The sequence below is a fragment of the Camelina sativa genome, chromosome 12, assembly GCF_000633955.1.
Source record: "Camelina sativa cultivar DH55 chromosome 12, Cs, whole genome shotgun sequence".
NCBI classification, from domain to species: domain Eukaryota; kingdom Viridiplantae; phylum Streptophyta; class Magnoliopsida; order Brassicales; family Brassicaceae; genus Camelina; species Camelina sativa.
Window position 1 is genome coordinate 8789809 of NC_025696.1, and position 18561 is coordinate 8808369.

General features: G+C 33.6%; 3 protein-coding genes across 3 annotated transcripts; all 3 read left to right on the plus strand.

Moving 5' to 3' along the window:
• On the plus strand, positions 2011 to 4013 carry LOC104730967 (31 kDa ribonucleoprotein, chloroplastic). Its single transcript, XM_010450218.2, has 4 exons — positions 2011 to 2563; positions 2895 to 2996; positions 3397 to 3678; positions 3781 to 4013. The coding sequence occupies exons 1-4, from the start codon at positions 2114 to 2116 to the stop codon at positions 3841 to 3843; spliced, it is 897 nt and encodes a 298-aa protein (XP_010448520.1). The 5' UTR covers positions 2011 to 2113; the 3' UTR covers positions 3844 to 4013.
• Positions 7434 to 9722, plus strand: LOC104730969 (protein ABHD17B). Its single transcript, XM_010450219.2, has 5 exons — positions 7434 to 7963; positions 8464 to 8500; positions 8589 to 8825; positions 8916 to 8963; positions 9088 to 9722. The coding sequence occupies exons 1-5, from the start codon at positions 7662 to 7664 to the stop codon at positions 9559 to 9561; spliced, it is 1098 nt and encodes a 365-aa protein (XP_010448521.1). The 5' UTR covers positions 7434 to 7661; the 3' UTR covers positions 9562 to 9722.
• Positions 15260 to 17724, plus strand: LOC104730970 (rhodanese-like domain-containing protein 11, chloroplastic). The gene is made up of 10 exons (XM_010450220.2): positions 15260 to 15511; positions 15607 to 15702; positions 15782 to 15889; positions 16139 to 16235; positions 16415 to 16454; positions 16539 to 16613; positions 16869 to 16956; positions 17072 to 17139; positions 17324 to 17396; positions 17487 to 17724. Exons 1-10 carry the CDS (start codon positions 15368 to 15370, stop codon positions 17568 to 17570), a joined length of 873 nt encoding a protein of 290 aa, XP_010448522.1. The 5' UTR covers positions 15260 to 15367; the 3' UTR covers positions 17571 to 17724.

An 18561-nucleotide genomic window follows, 5' to 3' on the forward strand; every position in this document is an offset into this window, starting at 1 on the left:
TTCATGGTTTAAATGACATAAATTAAAAGTTCATGGTTTAAATGACATACATTTACAAGTTCATGATTTAAATGGCCTATATTTAAAAGTTCATGGTTTAAATGACATTATTTCAAACTAAAACTTCAATTAAAACGATGTCGTTTTGTCAGTAACGGAGTGATTAATGGCATAGTAACATCTGTTAGTAGGTCAACTATCGGATTTAACGTCATGTCTATTTTGGCCTGGTCAATGAAACTTCATGTTTAAAAAAACTAGTCAACGAAAGTTGATGTTTTAAATGGCCTACAACAAAGTTCATGTTTTAAATGGCCAAAATTTGAAAGTTCATGATTTTAATGACATTTTTCCCATAAAGAATCATATAATTGATTAAAGCTAAACAAATCAGAAGTACTCAAAGTGAGACTCGAACCCGTGACAAAACCAATACTAATGCTGCACGCCTGCACACAAGCCTCCACCGAAGGAAACTACTACTAATGGCAAGGCTAATATGTATTTCGTTTCTAAGAGGGGGTTATTGATTTAGGATTTTGAAAGAATTTTAATGACTTTAAAAGTTATGTAAAATATGTTGTTATTCAATCAAGACTTTTTAAAACTCTTTAAAAATTTGGTGTTATTGGTTGTGGATTTGTAAAAAGTTATCTAAAATCTTGATAAATCTAGTGTTATTGGATTAAAAGTCTTATAAAGTCATTAAAAGTTTTATGTTATTCAATTAAAACAAAAGAATCATGGATTGTTAATGAATTCAAATTTTGTGTTATTGGTTTAGGATTTTATAACATTTCTTTCATAACAAAAGTCATGAAAACTCTTTCATCAAATATAAAGATTTTGAAAGATTTTATGAAATATTTTACAAGATTAGGAAACACAAATCAGCAAGATTTAAAATAACTTTCTAAACAATCTCTTATAGAATCCTTCATTTTTACTTTCTAATTTTCTATGATTTTAAAAATCAGCAAGATTTTTAAAAACAAAAAGTCATTAAAATTCTTTCTCAATCCTAAACCAATACCTCCCCCTAAATTTCCTATATAGTTCGTATGAGGTTGTTCTTTAGAGAGCTAGAAAGTTTAAAATAAATTTCCTAACTGAAATCTTCAATCTTGGTTCTTGATCAATTATAGTAAAGATATTCGAATCAAGATCCAAGAATGAAGTTTAAAATATTCGTATTGATTATAGAGAAGATATTAGGATCAAAAAGTTTAAAATAAGTTTCCTTATTTTTCTTTAAAATAAGTCAGTTTCGGATCAATTTTAGGTCCATGAATAAGATTGAAAATGAGACTTTGTATTGTGAAAGAAAAATTAGAGTTCAAGTGAAAGTTTATGAGGGAAAACGGAAAATATGTTTTTCATAATTATAATTTAATGATATTATATAATTAATAATTAATTAGAAATTACATACTTATATTATTTGGGTCAAATTTTTTTTTTTTTTTTTGAAATGGATTGCAAATTTAAATAGGTTTGAAATATTTTTGATTAAAAAGAATGTACTGTAAATTTTAATATGGTGGATTTACACAAATTAACATCTCTATGTTACATAGTAAAAAAGTAAAAAATATATCATATATAAACGCGAAGAATATGCATTTCCTATGTACAAAGGTTAAATGGAAATAAACATAAGTGTAAGATTCACTTTACATTTTACCAAGGGAATTGTGATTGAAACTTGAAAAATGTATTTGTGTCCACATTTATTTAGAATATCACTAAATGATATGTGGCAAAAACTTCCAAAAATGTAGCTCACTGTTATATATATTAAAAATAAATTACAGTGCTTACAAATCAGATTTAAATACTAAATTGAACCAGCAAATTATTAACCATTGGGTGAAAAATATAACACATATTCAATTCTTTTCATTTTGTTTTGTTTCAAAATAATTGTTTGCCCTATTTTTTTGGTTTGGTTTCTTAAAATTATTTTTCACTCTTTGGTAGTAAAGAGCCCATTTTGAAGACTTGCTGTCTCGGCCCTCCTTATCCTTATCTCGCCCCACCGTTCTAAAACCCTTCCCTTCCTCTCCTTCCACTTCTATCTCTCTCTCTCTCACACAAATTCACATTCACCAAAATGGCTTCTTCTATCGTTACCTCGACCTTGAAGCCCTTAGCCATGGCGGATTCTTCCTCTTCTACCCTTTTCTCCCATCCTTCCATCTCTTCCTCCAGAATTCGCTGCTCCAATGTTTCTCTCCTCACCGGACGCATTAACATGCCCCTCTCTTTCTCAAGCTTCTCCCTATCTCTCAAAACCAAAACCCACCTTAAAAAATCCCCCTTTGTCTCCTTCGTTGCCCAGACTTCCGATTGGGCTGAAGAAGGTGGGGAAGGAAGCGTCGCCGTTGAGGAGAACGAGGGGGCTTTCGAGTCACAGGAAGGGGAAGGAGATGTCAGCGAAGGAGCTGAGTTCCCTGAGCCACCGGAAGAGGCGAAACTCTTCGTCGGGAATTTGGCTTATGATGTTGATAGCCAAGCCTTGGCTATGCTCTTTGAGCAAGCCGGTACTGTTGAAATCGCTGAGGTGAATTTTTAGCTGCTTTCTTCTTGTGCTCTTATGGTTCGTTATGATGGCGTTTATGTTTCGTTATGCATTGTTTAAGTCAAGGTCATATATGTTCTGTGCATTGCTATAAGCATCGAAGTATTAGTCAAATGAATGAGGAAAGTGAAATGCTTGGCTTGTAAGTGTGTCTGGAGGTTCTCTAAATTGTTGAAGTGGTCAGAATTGTGTGTGTTGAGTTCATATCTGTTGACATTATGCTTTTGGTTTTGAGTGTATGTATACAGTTGATGTTATATTGTAACTCAAGGGATATTGTTGTTAACTATTCTTTGAATTGTTCTGGTTGAAGGTTATATACAATAGGGAAACCGACCAGAGTCGTGGGTTTGGATTTGTGACAATGAGTACCGTGGAAGAAGCTGAGACAGCTGTCGAGAAGTTCAACCGTTATGTAAGTTGATATGTTTCAATGGTATCTGAAGTATTAGTGTAATGGGATCTTGTTCATTTGATTTTGGTGCATATGTAGCATTGTTGTTCTTAGTTCAACCAGAGTTCATGTCTTTTTGCTCCAAGAAAACAGTTTTTGTTTTTGGGTCTGTGGATTTCTGTTATCTGAAACTTTGTATGTTACTATTTGTCACACGTTCTCTGTTTTTGTTTTTGTAAATTGAATATGGAGGCTTTTGCATTTTATCGGTTGATCTTTTGTCTCAATTGTTCACTACTGACCCCCATTTGTTGTGTCTATATTGAGTTGTTTGTGGCTACGAAATTTTAGCAACTGATTCGAATTGGGTACTCTCAGAGCATTACTGAGCATCTGTGTTGGTATTTTCATGGTTTATTAGGATCTGAACGGACGTCTTCTCACAGTCAACAAGGCAGCTCCAAGAGGATCACGTCCAGAACGCGCACCTCGGGTATATGAACCTGCATTCAGAGTCTATGTAGGGAACCTCCCATGGGATGTGGACAATAGTCGTCTAGAACAGGTTTTCAGTGAGCATGGTAAAGTTGTGGAATCTAGGGTGGTTTATGACCGTGAGACAGGTCGTTCACGTGGATTTGGATTTGTCACAATGTCTAACGAGACTGAACTTAACGACGCCATTGCTGCTCTTGATGGACAGGTAATCTCCTTTTCCTCATATATGGTTATGCTAATGCACTTAACATGATATTGTGATGTAGCTCTCAATTGATCTTTTCCTTGCGTCTGTCTTTATTTACAGAACATGGACGGTAGAGCAATCAGAGTGAATGTAGCGGAAGAGCGTCCAAGGCGTGGATTTTAAAAAGCTGAGATTATCTGTGCCCTCTCTCTCCCTCTCTTGCATTTTGTTTAGATGAGATTCTTACACTCTTCAACGATTGTTTTTGGCTGAACTCTAAATGCGAAAGTTAAGCTGCTTCTACAGTAATATGTATTTCTCTTTGATGATCTATCATTCCTAATTGCTTTTCCGCCTTCCGTTATGACTAACTTGGGATGTGAGGCTGCAATCATAGTAAAGGTGATCTGGATCTAGGCACTAAGCGATCGCCAGGCTTTAAGACTTTATGAAATCCTTTGAAAAAGTTCTTTGTCTATCTGTGGATAACATCATTCATTGTCTCTAGGGTATGAAGGAACTTACGGAGATAAAACTATTTACTCTCGTGATCTACCTTGTAATCCAACCTAATCTTCTAACTTTAGTTGGTACTAGAGGTTCCTAAAGAAACAAGAAGTTTGATACCTATAAATCGTGCTCTTAAAAAGGAACCTCTGTCATAATCTCTCGATTGGGCCACACTTTCTGATCCAACAACACCCAACAAAATCATGCATGAGAAAACTAGTCTTAATTGTAAGCATTATGTCCCAATTGAAATCACACCGACATATATGACAAAGTTTATTCAGAGCCATTCATGAATCTTGGTGAATCCTAAAAGATGCACTATATATGGGTAATCAAGGCCATCGACGTCATTAAATAGCAAAAGAGTTATGACTTCAGTAAAGGAATCATAAAAAAGAAAGTTATGATTACCAAGTAGGGATGTCGGCCAGGGACTCAGTAGTCCTCAACCTAGGCAAGCGTTCATGATGTCTGGTTCAGGGAGTCGAGGTTATTGGCCGAACTTGCGTGTTTTTTCTTGGTTGGTCGGTGATGACAGAATACAAACCATCATGTACTGTCCTTCGAATGACTATAGCTTTCAGTCCGCCTGTCTGTTCACGATGAATCTTGGTGCATAGAAAAACTAACTCTGAAATACTCGATTTTGTAGAATAATAAATTATGTTTATTTGGCGTAAAAGGCCTAATCTCAAGTGAGCTGACCTAGAAAAAAAATATGGATAATCCTATACAAAATTATGTATATCGATCAGCTACGTCTAGCTGGAATCTTAGCCCCAAATCCAGTTAAATAAGTTTGCCGGAGATAATACAAGAAACTTGTGTCTCTTTTTCTTTTTCTTTCCCATGTTAGCTAAGAACAACTGACAAAAAGCTTACACATTTTATGCAATGCTCTGACTCACTTATCCTCTCACCCATGCCGGGTTCTTTACTTAGTGCTAATACAGCCGCAAATGACCCACAATGATTTTTTAAAGCGTAAGTTGTGTAGAGAAATTGGAAATGTAACAGTACTATACCATTACACAAAATTGTGTCTATGACCTATAGTAATATATTTTTACTCGTGGATTTAAGGTCAACTTGAATTGATTTGTTTGTACATGGCCCAGTAGATATATAATGAGTCCAGCCTGCTTTCACCGTTACTCTTAAAGCTAAAGTCTGTCCTTCAATCTCTTCATCCGTAGTTGTGACAACAAACCGCGTGAATTGTTTTTTTATTTGCATCGATCGTTTTTGGATCTATAATACCAGCGAGAAACAATCTTTTTGTTTTTACGTCTTTTTGTTATCGTGAATAACTGCTACAATGCAGTGATCCTTTGAGCTAGGTGATTGATTTGTTATGACCTATAAATAAATAACCTTAATCCGAGCTAAAGTCCTCATATCTAACTCTTATAGGCGTGACAAATAATTCTCTATATTCCCCACGTTTATCTATATGAAATTCTCGACTGATGATGATGGCAGATTCCATTAAAGTGAAATATGCATTTAAAAGACAAAAAAAAAATCAAGAAGTAAAAAGTCTCAATCGTGCTTGTTCAGTCGCTTTAACAGAATATGGAAATGCAACATTTGTCGGGATATACAAGAAATGGTCCATATGTATTCATCATATGCATGAGTAACAGGCTAACACTCCTAACAGCGCAAGAAATAATAGACTCAATTTAAATATAATAGTAAAAGAAAGAGGAGAGGAAACAAAGTGTATGAGAATAGAGCGACATTGAAGATTCATTTTCAAGGCCAGATCTTGTCTTGGAACTCTCTTATAGTTATCCCAACCTTTGCCTTTAGCTTCTCGACCAGCTATTCCATTAGTTTCCACACTTGTCTCTTTGCTTACCTCTACATACTTATCCTCCTCTATTAATTATTTTTGGAGCCATCGTCAACGTTTTATATTACTAGAATACAACATTATTATTATTGTCACTATCATTCGAACATCCACAATTTATTTTAGACAAAATAATAGAGATATAAAACCGTCGAAAACATGTTTGTAACCTATTTCACTCATTGGACAAACAAAAAATATTGTCACTTTTAAAAATTATCATTAGAGCTACCTAAACTCTCATATTTTTTTATTTTTTTTTTTATTTTTTTTTTTTTATTTTTTGACAACAAAAGATCAGCTCAAACGAACCAATTGGTTGGGAAATTGTTTACAAATAAAACTTGGTGCGGAGATGTACGCGCTTGGCGTGCCAAAGAATCCGCTCTTACATTAGCATTTCTAGAAATTAGAGATAAAGAGAAAGAAGAGAATTACTCCCTATCAGTCTTGATGTCGTCAAGGTACGCCGAGAACGCTGGCCTAAACTTTCTTATTATCTTATTAATATACGAATTATTAGATTATAGAATACTTAAGTTTATATTTTTGTATACATAGGGATATAAAAATAAAAGTTGACTGCAAAAAAAGATGGAGGAGGGGGTTAATTGTACTGTATTGGTCCCCCATCCCATGATCCAGCCAGTAAATACAATTCTAAGGCAACCAACCATCCACGTGTACCTTCAAACTCTACAACCTGTAAATTCATTTGTTGTATCTTAAAATTTTAATAGTTAGTACCCCAAAAATTAGACATTTTCTTTCATTGAATCTGAAATCATACTATAGACAACAAATGTAGCCTACACAAAGTTGGGAATATTTAGAATCTTTTAACTTTGTAATGGACTTGATGATGTTATCCCATGTGAATCACACATGCTCTCATGATTTATCATGTGTAGTATAAGAGGCCAATAAGATAATAACTCTTCAATACAAATGATTAAAATATAAAAATCGATTACATACCTAAACAAAATTGATTAGGTAAACATACATTCTCTTACTCACCTTAATAGCTCAATGAAATACCCAATATATTAAGATTTCAAAAAAATCACACCAAATTAATCAAAAATGCATGAATAAACCCAAGTTAACTTCATTGTTAAAAGAAATACTCCTTTTGTAAAAGTCTCTTATGTATAAACAATTTTCCAAAACAAAAGAAAACAAAAAGAAGACAGGTCAAATTTTTAGTTTTTGGAAATCCCCAAATAATGGTTTTTTGTTTTTATACTTTTAGACGCAAATACAGAGAGAAAGAGACAGGATCCCCATTTTCGTTATGGACAATAACAATTTAAATACCATTTAACAATTTGCAATTTTTTGTACTACAAAAACAAAAACATTAAGGTTTTTTTTAATTTGTTGACAACAAATTATTTAGCTTCAACAAATCAAATCGGTCTCATAGCCCAGACGCAGACTCCAGAGTCTCTCTCTCTCTAAAAGAAAGACAAAAGGAAAAAGAAAAGAATGTTTCCTCGCAATCATCATCAACATCTTCGTCTTCTTCTCTGAACGACTTACACACTACTATACCACAACGATTCGCATATACAACACATAGAGACAGAGTTTGGAGAGTGGTGGTGGACTCTGTTTTTAGAGTAAGATGGGAGGTGTGACTTCTTCAATGGCCGCCAAGTTAGCTTTTTTTCCACCGAATCCGCCGTCGTACAAGCTTATCAGAGATGAAACAACGGAGCTTCTTCTCATGAACCCTTTTCCACATCGAGAAAATGTCGATATTTTGCGGCTGCCCACGCGCCGAGGCACCGAGATCGTGGCCATGTACATCAGGTACCCTATGGCCGTCACTACTCTTCTCTATTCTCATGGTAATGCTGCCGACATCGGTCAGATGTATGAGCTCTTCATCGAGCTTAGTATTCACCTCCGCGTCAATCTTATGGGGTTAGTAGTTCCCTTCTTTCTCTGTTTCTATCTTTTTTTGCCCAGATCAGATTTTTTTTTCTTTCTATATTTAGCTTAGCTCTGCTCTGCTTTCTGGGTTTGTGCAAAGTAGTTGATTCAAAGCTTCAAGATCCAAAATTGGCATAACTTATTGCAATCTACTAAAAGTTTAGGTTGCAGCACTCATAAAAAATCTAGGATTTTACTAGAAGAGTATAGTTTTTGTTTTTGTTTATGGGAGATTTTTGTCACTAGGGTTTGTTCTAAATCGGGATCTCTACTACTCCTAGAGACAAAAAGTAGTTTTTGAGGTTGAGATGTTTGAGTTTTGATTGTTGACATCAAGTAAGTAGTCATGGGATAAGTTTTTCCATTTCTAGAAATTCAAGATCTGTTTCTACCAATGAACCTGAATATATAGTAGGATTTACCTCATAAGTTTACAACTTCCATCTTATAACATGGGAAAAATCATTTGAATATGCTGTGGTTGTTTGCAGGTATGACTATTCAGGGTATGGCCAATCATCAGGGAAGGTGAGTTACTACAGATCTCAAAGCTTTCTTTAGTTCTGTGATTCAACTGTTTGGTCCATCTCTACATAATTATCCTGTTTTGTTGCAGCCCACCGAACAAAATACTTATGCTGATATTGAGGCTGCTTACAAATGTCTTGAAGAGAATTATGGGGCAAAGCAGGAGAACATTATCCTCTATGGTCAATCTGTTGGTAGTGGTCCAACTGTCGATCTAGCTGCACGTTTGCCTCGACTTAGAGCTTCCATTCTTCATAGTCCAATTCTTTCTGGGCTTAGAGTTATGTATCCTGTTAAGCGAACTTATTGGTTTGACATATACAAGGTAATATACAATACCCTTTTGATTTCTATACATAATGTTGCTTCTAAACATTCTTCCTCCTTGACTTCGTTTTTGTTTGGTCTTCTTCAGAACATTGACAAAATTACGCTGGTGAGGTGTCCTGTCCTCGTCATTCATGTAAGTTTCCAAGATCAAAGATTATTTATTGAAAATTTAAGTTATAGGCTGAACAGTTTGTCGTGCAAGATCCATTCTTTGTCAGTATTAGTTTTAATTATGTTGAAAGCTTTTCTGTTTGCAGGGAACAGCGGATGATGTGGTTGACTTCTCACATGGAAAGCAGCTTTGGGAACTTTGCCAAGAGAAATATGAACCGCTATGGCTCAAAGGTGGAAACCATTGTGATCTTGAACTCTTTCCAGAATACATTGGTCATCTCAAGAAGTTTGTCTGCGCTGTGGAGAAATCCACATCGAAAAGAAACAGTTCTTTCTCAAGAAGAAGCATGGAAGGGTGTGAACAACCTCCTCGGCATAGTGTAGATGCGCCAAGGAAGAGTAAGGACGGACGAGAAAAACCGAGGAAAAGCGTAGACAGACTAAGGTTTCAGGGATACAAGTTGAGCCACATAGAGAAACCGGAGAAGCTGAAGGTTCCATTTGAGGAAATGGAGAGGTCGAGGAGAAGCGTGGACATATACAGAGATAAGTCTCAGCCGATGGAGAGAGCACGTAAGAGCGTGGATTGGTTGGACAGAAGTCGAGCAACAGAATGAAAATGGGGTTTGATGTCAAGATTGTATTTGAGTGTGTCGTTCAATTTATTGGGGTGTGTGTTTTTGTATTGTAGTTTTGTATGTCAAGTTCAGATACAACAGGAAAATAGATTTAACCAATTCGGTAACTTTCTGACCGTTTCCAACACTACACTTTTGACTGTTTTTTTTCTCTGGTTGTTCTTGACTTCTTGTTCAAACTTGAACTGTAATATCCTGCAAATATAAGCTTGGAAGTTGGAAACCAACCAACAATAGTCAATCAATACCTATCGAGTCAATCCACCCCCAACACTAGGTGAACAGTAAAGACCACTCATTTCCACAAACTGAGTAACTGCAACTTTCACGTAGCCTCTTATTCCTTGTCCTTCACCACTTAAATCTTGTAGTTCAAAAAGTCGAACCCCATTCTCTGTACCAAAACCACACAGCAGCATGACATAGAATGTATTATAGGACAAATATTGTTCTTGTTCGGTTGGCATAAAGATCGCCTGGTACAAAAAAAACCGATTATTATACACTAAGATAATAACAAACTGATACATGTAAATTGACTATTATATCTATCACTTACTCCTCAAATGTTTCTAAAAGAAACAAAACATGACATTGCCACAGCCACCGGAGAAACATGTATGAGTCACGTTACAAAGAATGACCAAATTAAGGATGGAAAATAGTTACCAGGTCCATTTGACTCGCCACGTTTATGAGTGAGAGGACAAACGGACTCTAGAACTGGTTAATCAAGAATGGTTTGGCACTTAGCCAGTTATCTATCGCTCCACTTTCACTACTAATATGTTGCTTGTCAATTCTATAATATAATTATTGAAAAACTCCATTGCATATTCTATTTATGGAAAAGAGCTAAAATACAATGCGTAAAAAGTGATATATCAAAAAATGGTCTTCTGATTTGGATCAATTATCTCGAACAAAATTTATCTCCGTAACTGAATCTAAATAATATGTAAAATTTATTATGTTTTTCTGGGTGAAAAGACTATTGAGGTAGCTTAGAAAGCTAAAAATAAAACAACAATTGAGAACAAATTTTGTACCACTTTTAAAATTTGAAAGATAATTATTTAAAAGGAACAATATATTCATCTAATATAAAATATTAAATAATCAATTCAGTCAATAAGATACTAACCATTTATTAAAGTATATAAATGAATAATTGCAAAATATTACATATTTTTTTATATTAATTACAAATCCACACAACAAGTGAGGCATTTCCTAATACTTTAATAAATGGTTGGTATAGATTTATTTCCTAATACTTTAATAAATGGTTAGTATACTTTAATTACAAATGGTTAGTGAGACATTTCCTAATATCTTATTATATAAAGCTTGATGTCAAAGTTATTCATTAACAAGATCGTGACACGTGTCAAATATATTAATTAGATGTTGACACGTATCAATTTTTTTTTTTTCGTATAAACGTAATAGGACAGAGCTAATTATATTTACAGAATTTTATATGTTTTTATTTTAAAACATTTATCTTTCTAAATCAAAAAGAAAAACTAACAAAATTAATATATTTTCCATTGTATGCTAATTATATTATATGTATGTTCTCAATAAAATTTGACATGTGTAAGCAAAAACTTAATTAATATAAAACATTTATTTATCTAATCAAAAAGGAAAACTAACAAAATTAATATATTTTCATTGTATGCTAATTATATTATATGTTTGTTCTTAATAAAATTTGACATGTGTAAGCAAAAACTTAATATATCAATAATGTATATTAATCAATAAATAATGAATAACATAAGTTATTTAACTAATTGTATTTATCAATGTAATATAATTTTTTATTGTAAACAAGTACACAAAATATTGAAAGAATAATAAACTTAAAAAAAAAAATTCAATACATGATGTGTATTAGTATAGTCTTACATGTTTTATTTTAAAGATTTTAATGCATGTAGTAATATGAGAAACCTGAAGAAAAAAATAGAAAAAATGAGTTTGTATTAATGAATTTTTGGTTAATTGATGAAAATTGACAAAAGTATTACTTATGAAATTATGACATATAGAAGAATAATATTTAAGATATTTTTAGATTTCCAAAATTTTTGTGGATGTTAACTGATCTTTGACTGATTATTTTTATTGTTAAATTTAAAATACTAACCAATAAACATATTATCTTATATGATGCTCATATTATTTTTGTTATTAAATTTTAACTCTAATCCATGAAGAAGTGAATTATGGTTTTACGATGATATAAATAGTTAAATGAGATTATTAAACTGAATGTCTAACGATAAAATTTATTTTAGAATAATCAAATTTCAAATATTAATATGTATCATTTAAAAAAAACTATTTAAGAATATTAGTAATTTTTTAAATGTTTGATTTTATAATTTCAACACATATATTTTTGTAATGCATATGTCAAAACATAAGATTATGCTGGTGAAGTGTCCTGTCCTCGTCATTCATGTAAGTTTCCGAGATCGAAGTTTATTCATTGGTATATTTGAGTTAACCGAGTTCTAGGCTGAGCAGTTTGTCGTGCAAGATCCATTCTTTCTCAGTTTTAATTATGTTGAAATCTTTTCTGTTTGCAGGGAACAGCGGATGATGTGGTTGACTTCTCACATGGGAAGCAGCTTTGGGAACTTTGCAGAGAGAAATATGAACCGCTATGGCTCAAAGGTGGAAACCATTGTGATCTTGAACTCTTTCCAGAATACATTGGCCATCTCAAGAAGTTTGTGTGCGCTGTGGAGAAATCCACATCGAAAAGAAACAGTTCTTTCTCAAGAAGAAGCATGGAAGGGTGTGAACAACCTCCTCGGCATAGTGTAGATGCGCCAAGGAAGAGTAAGGACGGACGAGAAAAACCGAGGAAAAGCGTAGACAGACTAAGGTTTCAGGGATACAAGTTGAGCCACATAGAGAAACCGGAGAAGCTGAAGGTTCCATTTGAGGAAATGGAGAGGTCGAGGAGAAGCGTGGACATATACAGAGATAAGTCTCAGCCGATGGAGAGAGCACGTAAGAGCGTGGATTGGTTGGACAGAAGTCGAGCAACAGAATGAAAATGGGGTTTGATGTCAAGATTGTATTTGAGTGTGTCGTTCAATTTATTGGGGTGTGTGTTTTTGTATTGTAGTTTTGTATGTCAAGTTCAGATACAACAGGAAAATAGATTTAACCAATTCGGTAACTTTCTGACCGTTTCCAACACTACACTTTTGACTGTTTTTTTTTTCTCTGGTCGTTCTTGACTTCTTGTTCAAACTTGAGCGTAATCTCCTGCAAATAGAAGCTTGGAAGTTGTAAACCAACCAACAATAGTCAATCAATACCTGCTTCTGTTATTATCGTCGGAGATGACGCAAATGACAAGGCCTTGGAATTTAACGGAAGTGAAGTGGGAAGACGGAAGCTAGTTGTTACTGCTAAGGTTTGACCAGTGGTGAAAATATTGGATGTTCCTTTTGCCTAATAAGATGACTGACGGAGGAGTCAGCTCTGCTCTTTGGTGTTTTCAGATCGTGATACACTGCAACCTTTTACCCTTTTGTTTCTTTCTTATGACTTGTGTGTGGCCCTCTAGGTTTTTCTTCTGGATGTTGTTTAAGTAAACCCACTGTCTATGACGTTTGTGTGTGAATGATAAAAGTAAGCTTAATAATCATTATCTACTATGGCCTGTTTGATTATGGTGATTTTACATCTATTCCAGTGACCGATAATGGTGCCTTGCCTTCCAGGCTTTAAATTAAGTACACATCATATATAATACTTCAGGATAGTAGAATAGGTGTGCAGAGTACATCAGACCTCTCTGCATGCAGGATCGCATACTAGACAGTTCAATTGATTGATCAGCAAAAAATCAACGTTGGTTTTTTTTCTTTTCTTGTTCTTGTATTTCTTCATCAATTTCGTGGAACATAGTCTCTGACAGACTTGATATATTCCCTGCACTGATGACATGATATGCTAAGTAAATGGATGAACATTTCAGTCGCAAAAGGGCTCAATGGTGATATCGGATACATAATCTTCTCTATGCATGTTCTTTAGATTTAGCTTACTTAACATTCTCATATGTCTTATAACACGCCTATCTAATTCCTTTCCGCTGCGTCAGAAAATATATGCTCAAGAATTTCATACTGTCATGATATCCACCTTGTGAAGAGTTACACTTGTCATTACATTATTCACTTCACTTGAATAAGTGTTTATTGATGTGCTGACTAGGAACAAACATACCTGTTCCTCATTGGTTCTGTAAAAGATAATGTCACTACAAAAAAGAGCAGGTTGCATCAGTTAATTTGTGTCAAATAAATAAATGATTTAAATTTGAATTATTTTTTATGATTGATACAAATAATAATTTTTAACATCGATTCAACTAACTGATGCTATCAATAATCTGATTTACATCAATTCAGTATAATTGATATAAATTTCTATTAATTTGCATCATTTTAAAATTAATGATACAAAATATAGTTTTACATCACTTACACAATCGATATAATTTATAATTTATATTAACATTACTTAAAAAATCGATACAAATTTACATTAATAAAAAAGTGATGTTAATTATATAATTTCACATCAATTGTTAAAACTAATATAGCTATTTATTTGTTTTATATGGATTATACGAAACTGATGTTATTTTCTCTTAATTTGTATCAGTTAAATAATTTGAAAGCTTTTAACTAACATATATATATATATATATATATATATATTTATTTTATGCTAAGAAAACTTATATATATATATTTTAATTTATTAGTTTTTATTCATTTTCAGATTTAATTTTTTGAATTCTATTTAAATATCAAGTTACTTTTTTTGAAATTACAAAATATAATATATATATATATATACATATAATACTCTCTTTTAACTGTATCTTCATGTGCAGTCATATACCTATCAATAGGTAGGATATTACCAACCAAATCACCAACACCTAGCCGACACAACCTTAGCCTTCCTTTACAGTTATTGTAGCGAGTCAGATCACGCTTCAACTGCCATAATACATTGACTAAAAACCAGTTAATTCTCTAAGAGAAAGCAAGTTCATAACAATTTAAAGACCTAGTTACAACCTTTTTTACATATCCTGATATGTTGCTTGTCAATTCTATAATGTAATTAGTGGAAAACTCCATTGCATATTCCATTTATGGAAAAGAGCTAAAATACAATGCCTAAAAAGTGATATATATATATATATATATATATATAAGAAAATGGTTTTTTGATTTGGATCATTTATATCAAACAATATTTATCTCCGTAACTAAATCTAAATAATATGTAAAATTTAGTATGTTTTTCTGGGTGGAAAGACTATTGAAGGTAGCTTAGAAAGCTAAAAATAAAACAACAATTGAGAACAGATTTTGTACCAATTTTAAATTTTGAAAGATAATTATTTAAAAGGAACAAAATATTCATGTAATATCAAAATGAACCTGATTTTAATTTCATAAGCGATGACTGTGGATGTGGATCTTTATGGGCTCTTGGGCTGAACTTTTAAATCCAATCACAATTCTGATGTGGAGCCGGTTTATGGACCTCCAATCGAAATTTTTCTAACCAAATGAGGCGGTCACGAACCGAGTCGGGTTAACTGGTTCAGTAAAAGCCAAAACAGATCACTCGGTCCAATAATCTTTTCTTCTTTCGGCTTCTCTGTTGATGCGCAAACGCGAAGAAGAAGATTATCTTCTCAGTCACTACTCACTGCTGGAACCTAATGGAGTCTTTATCTCTTCCCGTTCTAAATCCTCTATTAGCTTCTCGTTCTAATCTTTACAAAAACCAGAGCTCGAGGATGACCTCTCAACTTAATAATTTTCCCAGAGGATGCAGTCCATCCCTTTCCACTGTTCGCCGCCTTGTAAGTTGATTTCTCCATTTCGCTTTTTATGGATTTATATCGTTTTCTGTAATGAGGAAGTAAAAAAGAACATATATGTTGTTGCTTTGTTTTAGAGAGTAGGTGTTGTTAGGATGCAAGCTGTTGATGAAGATATTGATCTTAAGCAAATGAGAGACATGGCTGCTGCTAAAAAGCGTTGGGATGGTTTGGTAATAATCTGAATCACCCCTTATGCACTTCTAGATAGATTATAGATGGTTCAATCAAATTTTGTTGTTTTGATTTTAGTTAAGGGAAGGAAAAGTGAAGCTTCTTACACCAAGAGAAGCAGGCTATGCTATTTCTCTTTCAAACAAACCTCTTCTTGATGTCCGCCCCTCTAGCGAGCGCAACAAGGTACATTCATAGATTAATTTTGGATTATTAGACTCCTTGCTATCCATAGATGATATATTGTCCACCTTCACCTTTGAGTTTTCATTTTATTTGCATAGAATTTGATTCATGTATCTCACCCTAGCATGTCGTGTTCTTAAGTTAGTTCTAGCTCCTTGCCCACTGTCAGAGAATATACCCTTGGATTATAGTGTTTCACTGAGGTAATTGTTCTTCATCGTTTTTTCCGTTCTCTATTTTTCTCAAAAGGCATGGGTTAAAGGCTCTACCTGGGTTCCTATCTTCGACAATGATGACAACCTTGACGCTGGAACTCTTTCCAAAAAAGTCACCAGTTTTGCTATGGGTACACTTCTTCACCATTTTTGACCTATTGAATATAGGGATATTGGATCAACTCGTTGTTTATGTTCATCTTTGCAATGTATGTTATCCTCTAATTTCACCTAGGATAGAGACTATAACTTGTATAATCCCATTTTATTAACTTTTTGCGGAGATTTCACCATGTTTCTGCTTCTACAGGGGGATGGTGGAGTGGTGCACCTACATTATCTTTTAATAGGTATGTCTGTGAGATTAAGAGGACCTTCTTGTATGCCTTTTCACATTCTTATTTGCTTCTTGTTTTTGTTTTTTTCGTTTGTAGGCTCTTTTTATCAAAGGTTGAGGAGAAATTCCCAAAAGAAGCAGAGCTGATTGTTGCTTGCCAAAAAGGATTGAGGTACTTAATACAAGAAACAGGCTTCTTGAATGCTAAGGGACTCACTGCTCCTTACTAAGTAGAATAGAGTAACTAACCATGTTTTAATTATGTGGTTACTTTTATGTGATCATGAATAATTGGCTGGCTAGGTTCTCTGCCTATATATTACATTATTCAGAGTTAGTATGTTGATAGTATAACTGTGAATCACAGGGTTCATATTGTTGGATGATCCTCATATTTACACTTGACTCGAAAACTTTGTGTTTTCAGATCCTTAGCTGCTTGCGAGCTGCTTCGTAATGCAGGGTATGAGAATCTTTTCTGGGTACAAGGCGGTTTGGAATCCGCTCAAGACGAGGTTATACAATTGTTTTCAACTTTGTGTTTTGTGCTTTTGGAATATTCAGTTTCATTTTAGAATTAGAAAGTCTACAACATCGATAACTACTAATTCATTCATTGTTTGATAGCAGGATCTAGTCACAGAAGGTGTTCAACCCTTGAAGCTTGCTGGGATTGGAGGTTTTTCAGAGTTCCTTGGGTAAGTCTCTCTTTTTGCTACTCAGACTTTCTTATACCTTGAAAAGTAATGGTTTGAAAGACAATGAGGAGTACAATGGATAGGCCTTGTATTTGTTTGAAGTGACTGTAAGTCAATGGCCTAGCTATCTTGTACATCATATGCAGGATTGGCATTGTATTCATGTATTCTCTTTTGCTTGCAGTTGGACAGACCAGCAAAGAGCTCAAGCTGCCAAAGAAGGTTGGGGATACCGTTTAGTATATACTGCGCGTCTGGTAAGTTTTGTGAATCAAAATCTTTGTAGCTTTTGTAAACCATATTCCTCATGACTGCTGATCTCATCTCATGTCATGTCATATATGTAGTTTGGAGTTATTCTGGCAGCCGATGCCTTGTTCGTTGGTGCTCAGCAATTAGGCCATTATATTCAGGAGTTAAGAGGCCATTAGGATATCTCCATCTGGTTTATACTTCTCTTCAAAAGAAACTGTAAATCCTGTTGTGTTGAAAAGAGTAGTTTTTGAAGTATGCTCGAATAGTTGGAGTAGTGAAAATAGACATCTTTGATTTCTGAGTATCTGGCGGTAGAATTGTTACCCTCAATCACATCTAGCTTCATTCCAATGGTTTTTACTGTACCGTTTATCCTATTGGCTATTGCATGCACTTGTGAAACAAGTCAGCAATGGCCCACAAACACATTTAGAAAAAACCGGTTTACTCGCAATTTACACATGTATTGTAGTGTTTAAACTTTAAACCAAAGAGACTCCGGTTTATATTCTACTGTAACATTCATTGTTGACAAAGTAAATTACCACTAGATTAGATTAGGACCCGTGCTAGAGCACGGGTTGAATCTTTTTATTTATATCATAATTTTAGAATAAAATATGATTCCAAAGATCACGATTAATATTAGATTAGGACCTGAAAAACTTTTAAAATCAATCATATAAATTATATTTTATTCTAAAATTATGATATAATAAAAAGAATTTCAACCCATGCTCTAACACGGCTCTAATCTATCATTAAGATTTAATTTTTAATTTCTGAATATGATCCCGAAGATCACGATTAATCTTGTTAAATTAGCGAGATTTGATTCTTTTTTTATGATTAAGAGTATATTTTTATCCCTTAATAACTTTTTTATTGATGTGGTTTATCAATAAAATATGTAGAAAATAAATTGGTGATATTGTGATTCTAGATAATTGAAACTATATACGTGATCTTCCGAAAATAAAGTTTGGAATATCCATGAACTATCAATTTGGAATAACCCATTTAAAATTTTCTGTTACAATTAAGGTTTTATTGGTTACAATTAATATATGGATTAATTTATAATTTATGTATAACCTATTTGTAACCATTTATTAAAATTATAAAGTCTACCAAAACAATGTTGTGTACTTCCGTTTTATTATAAAG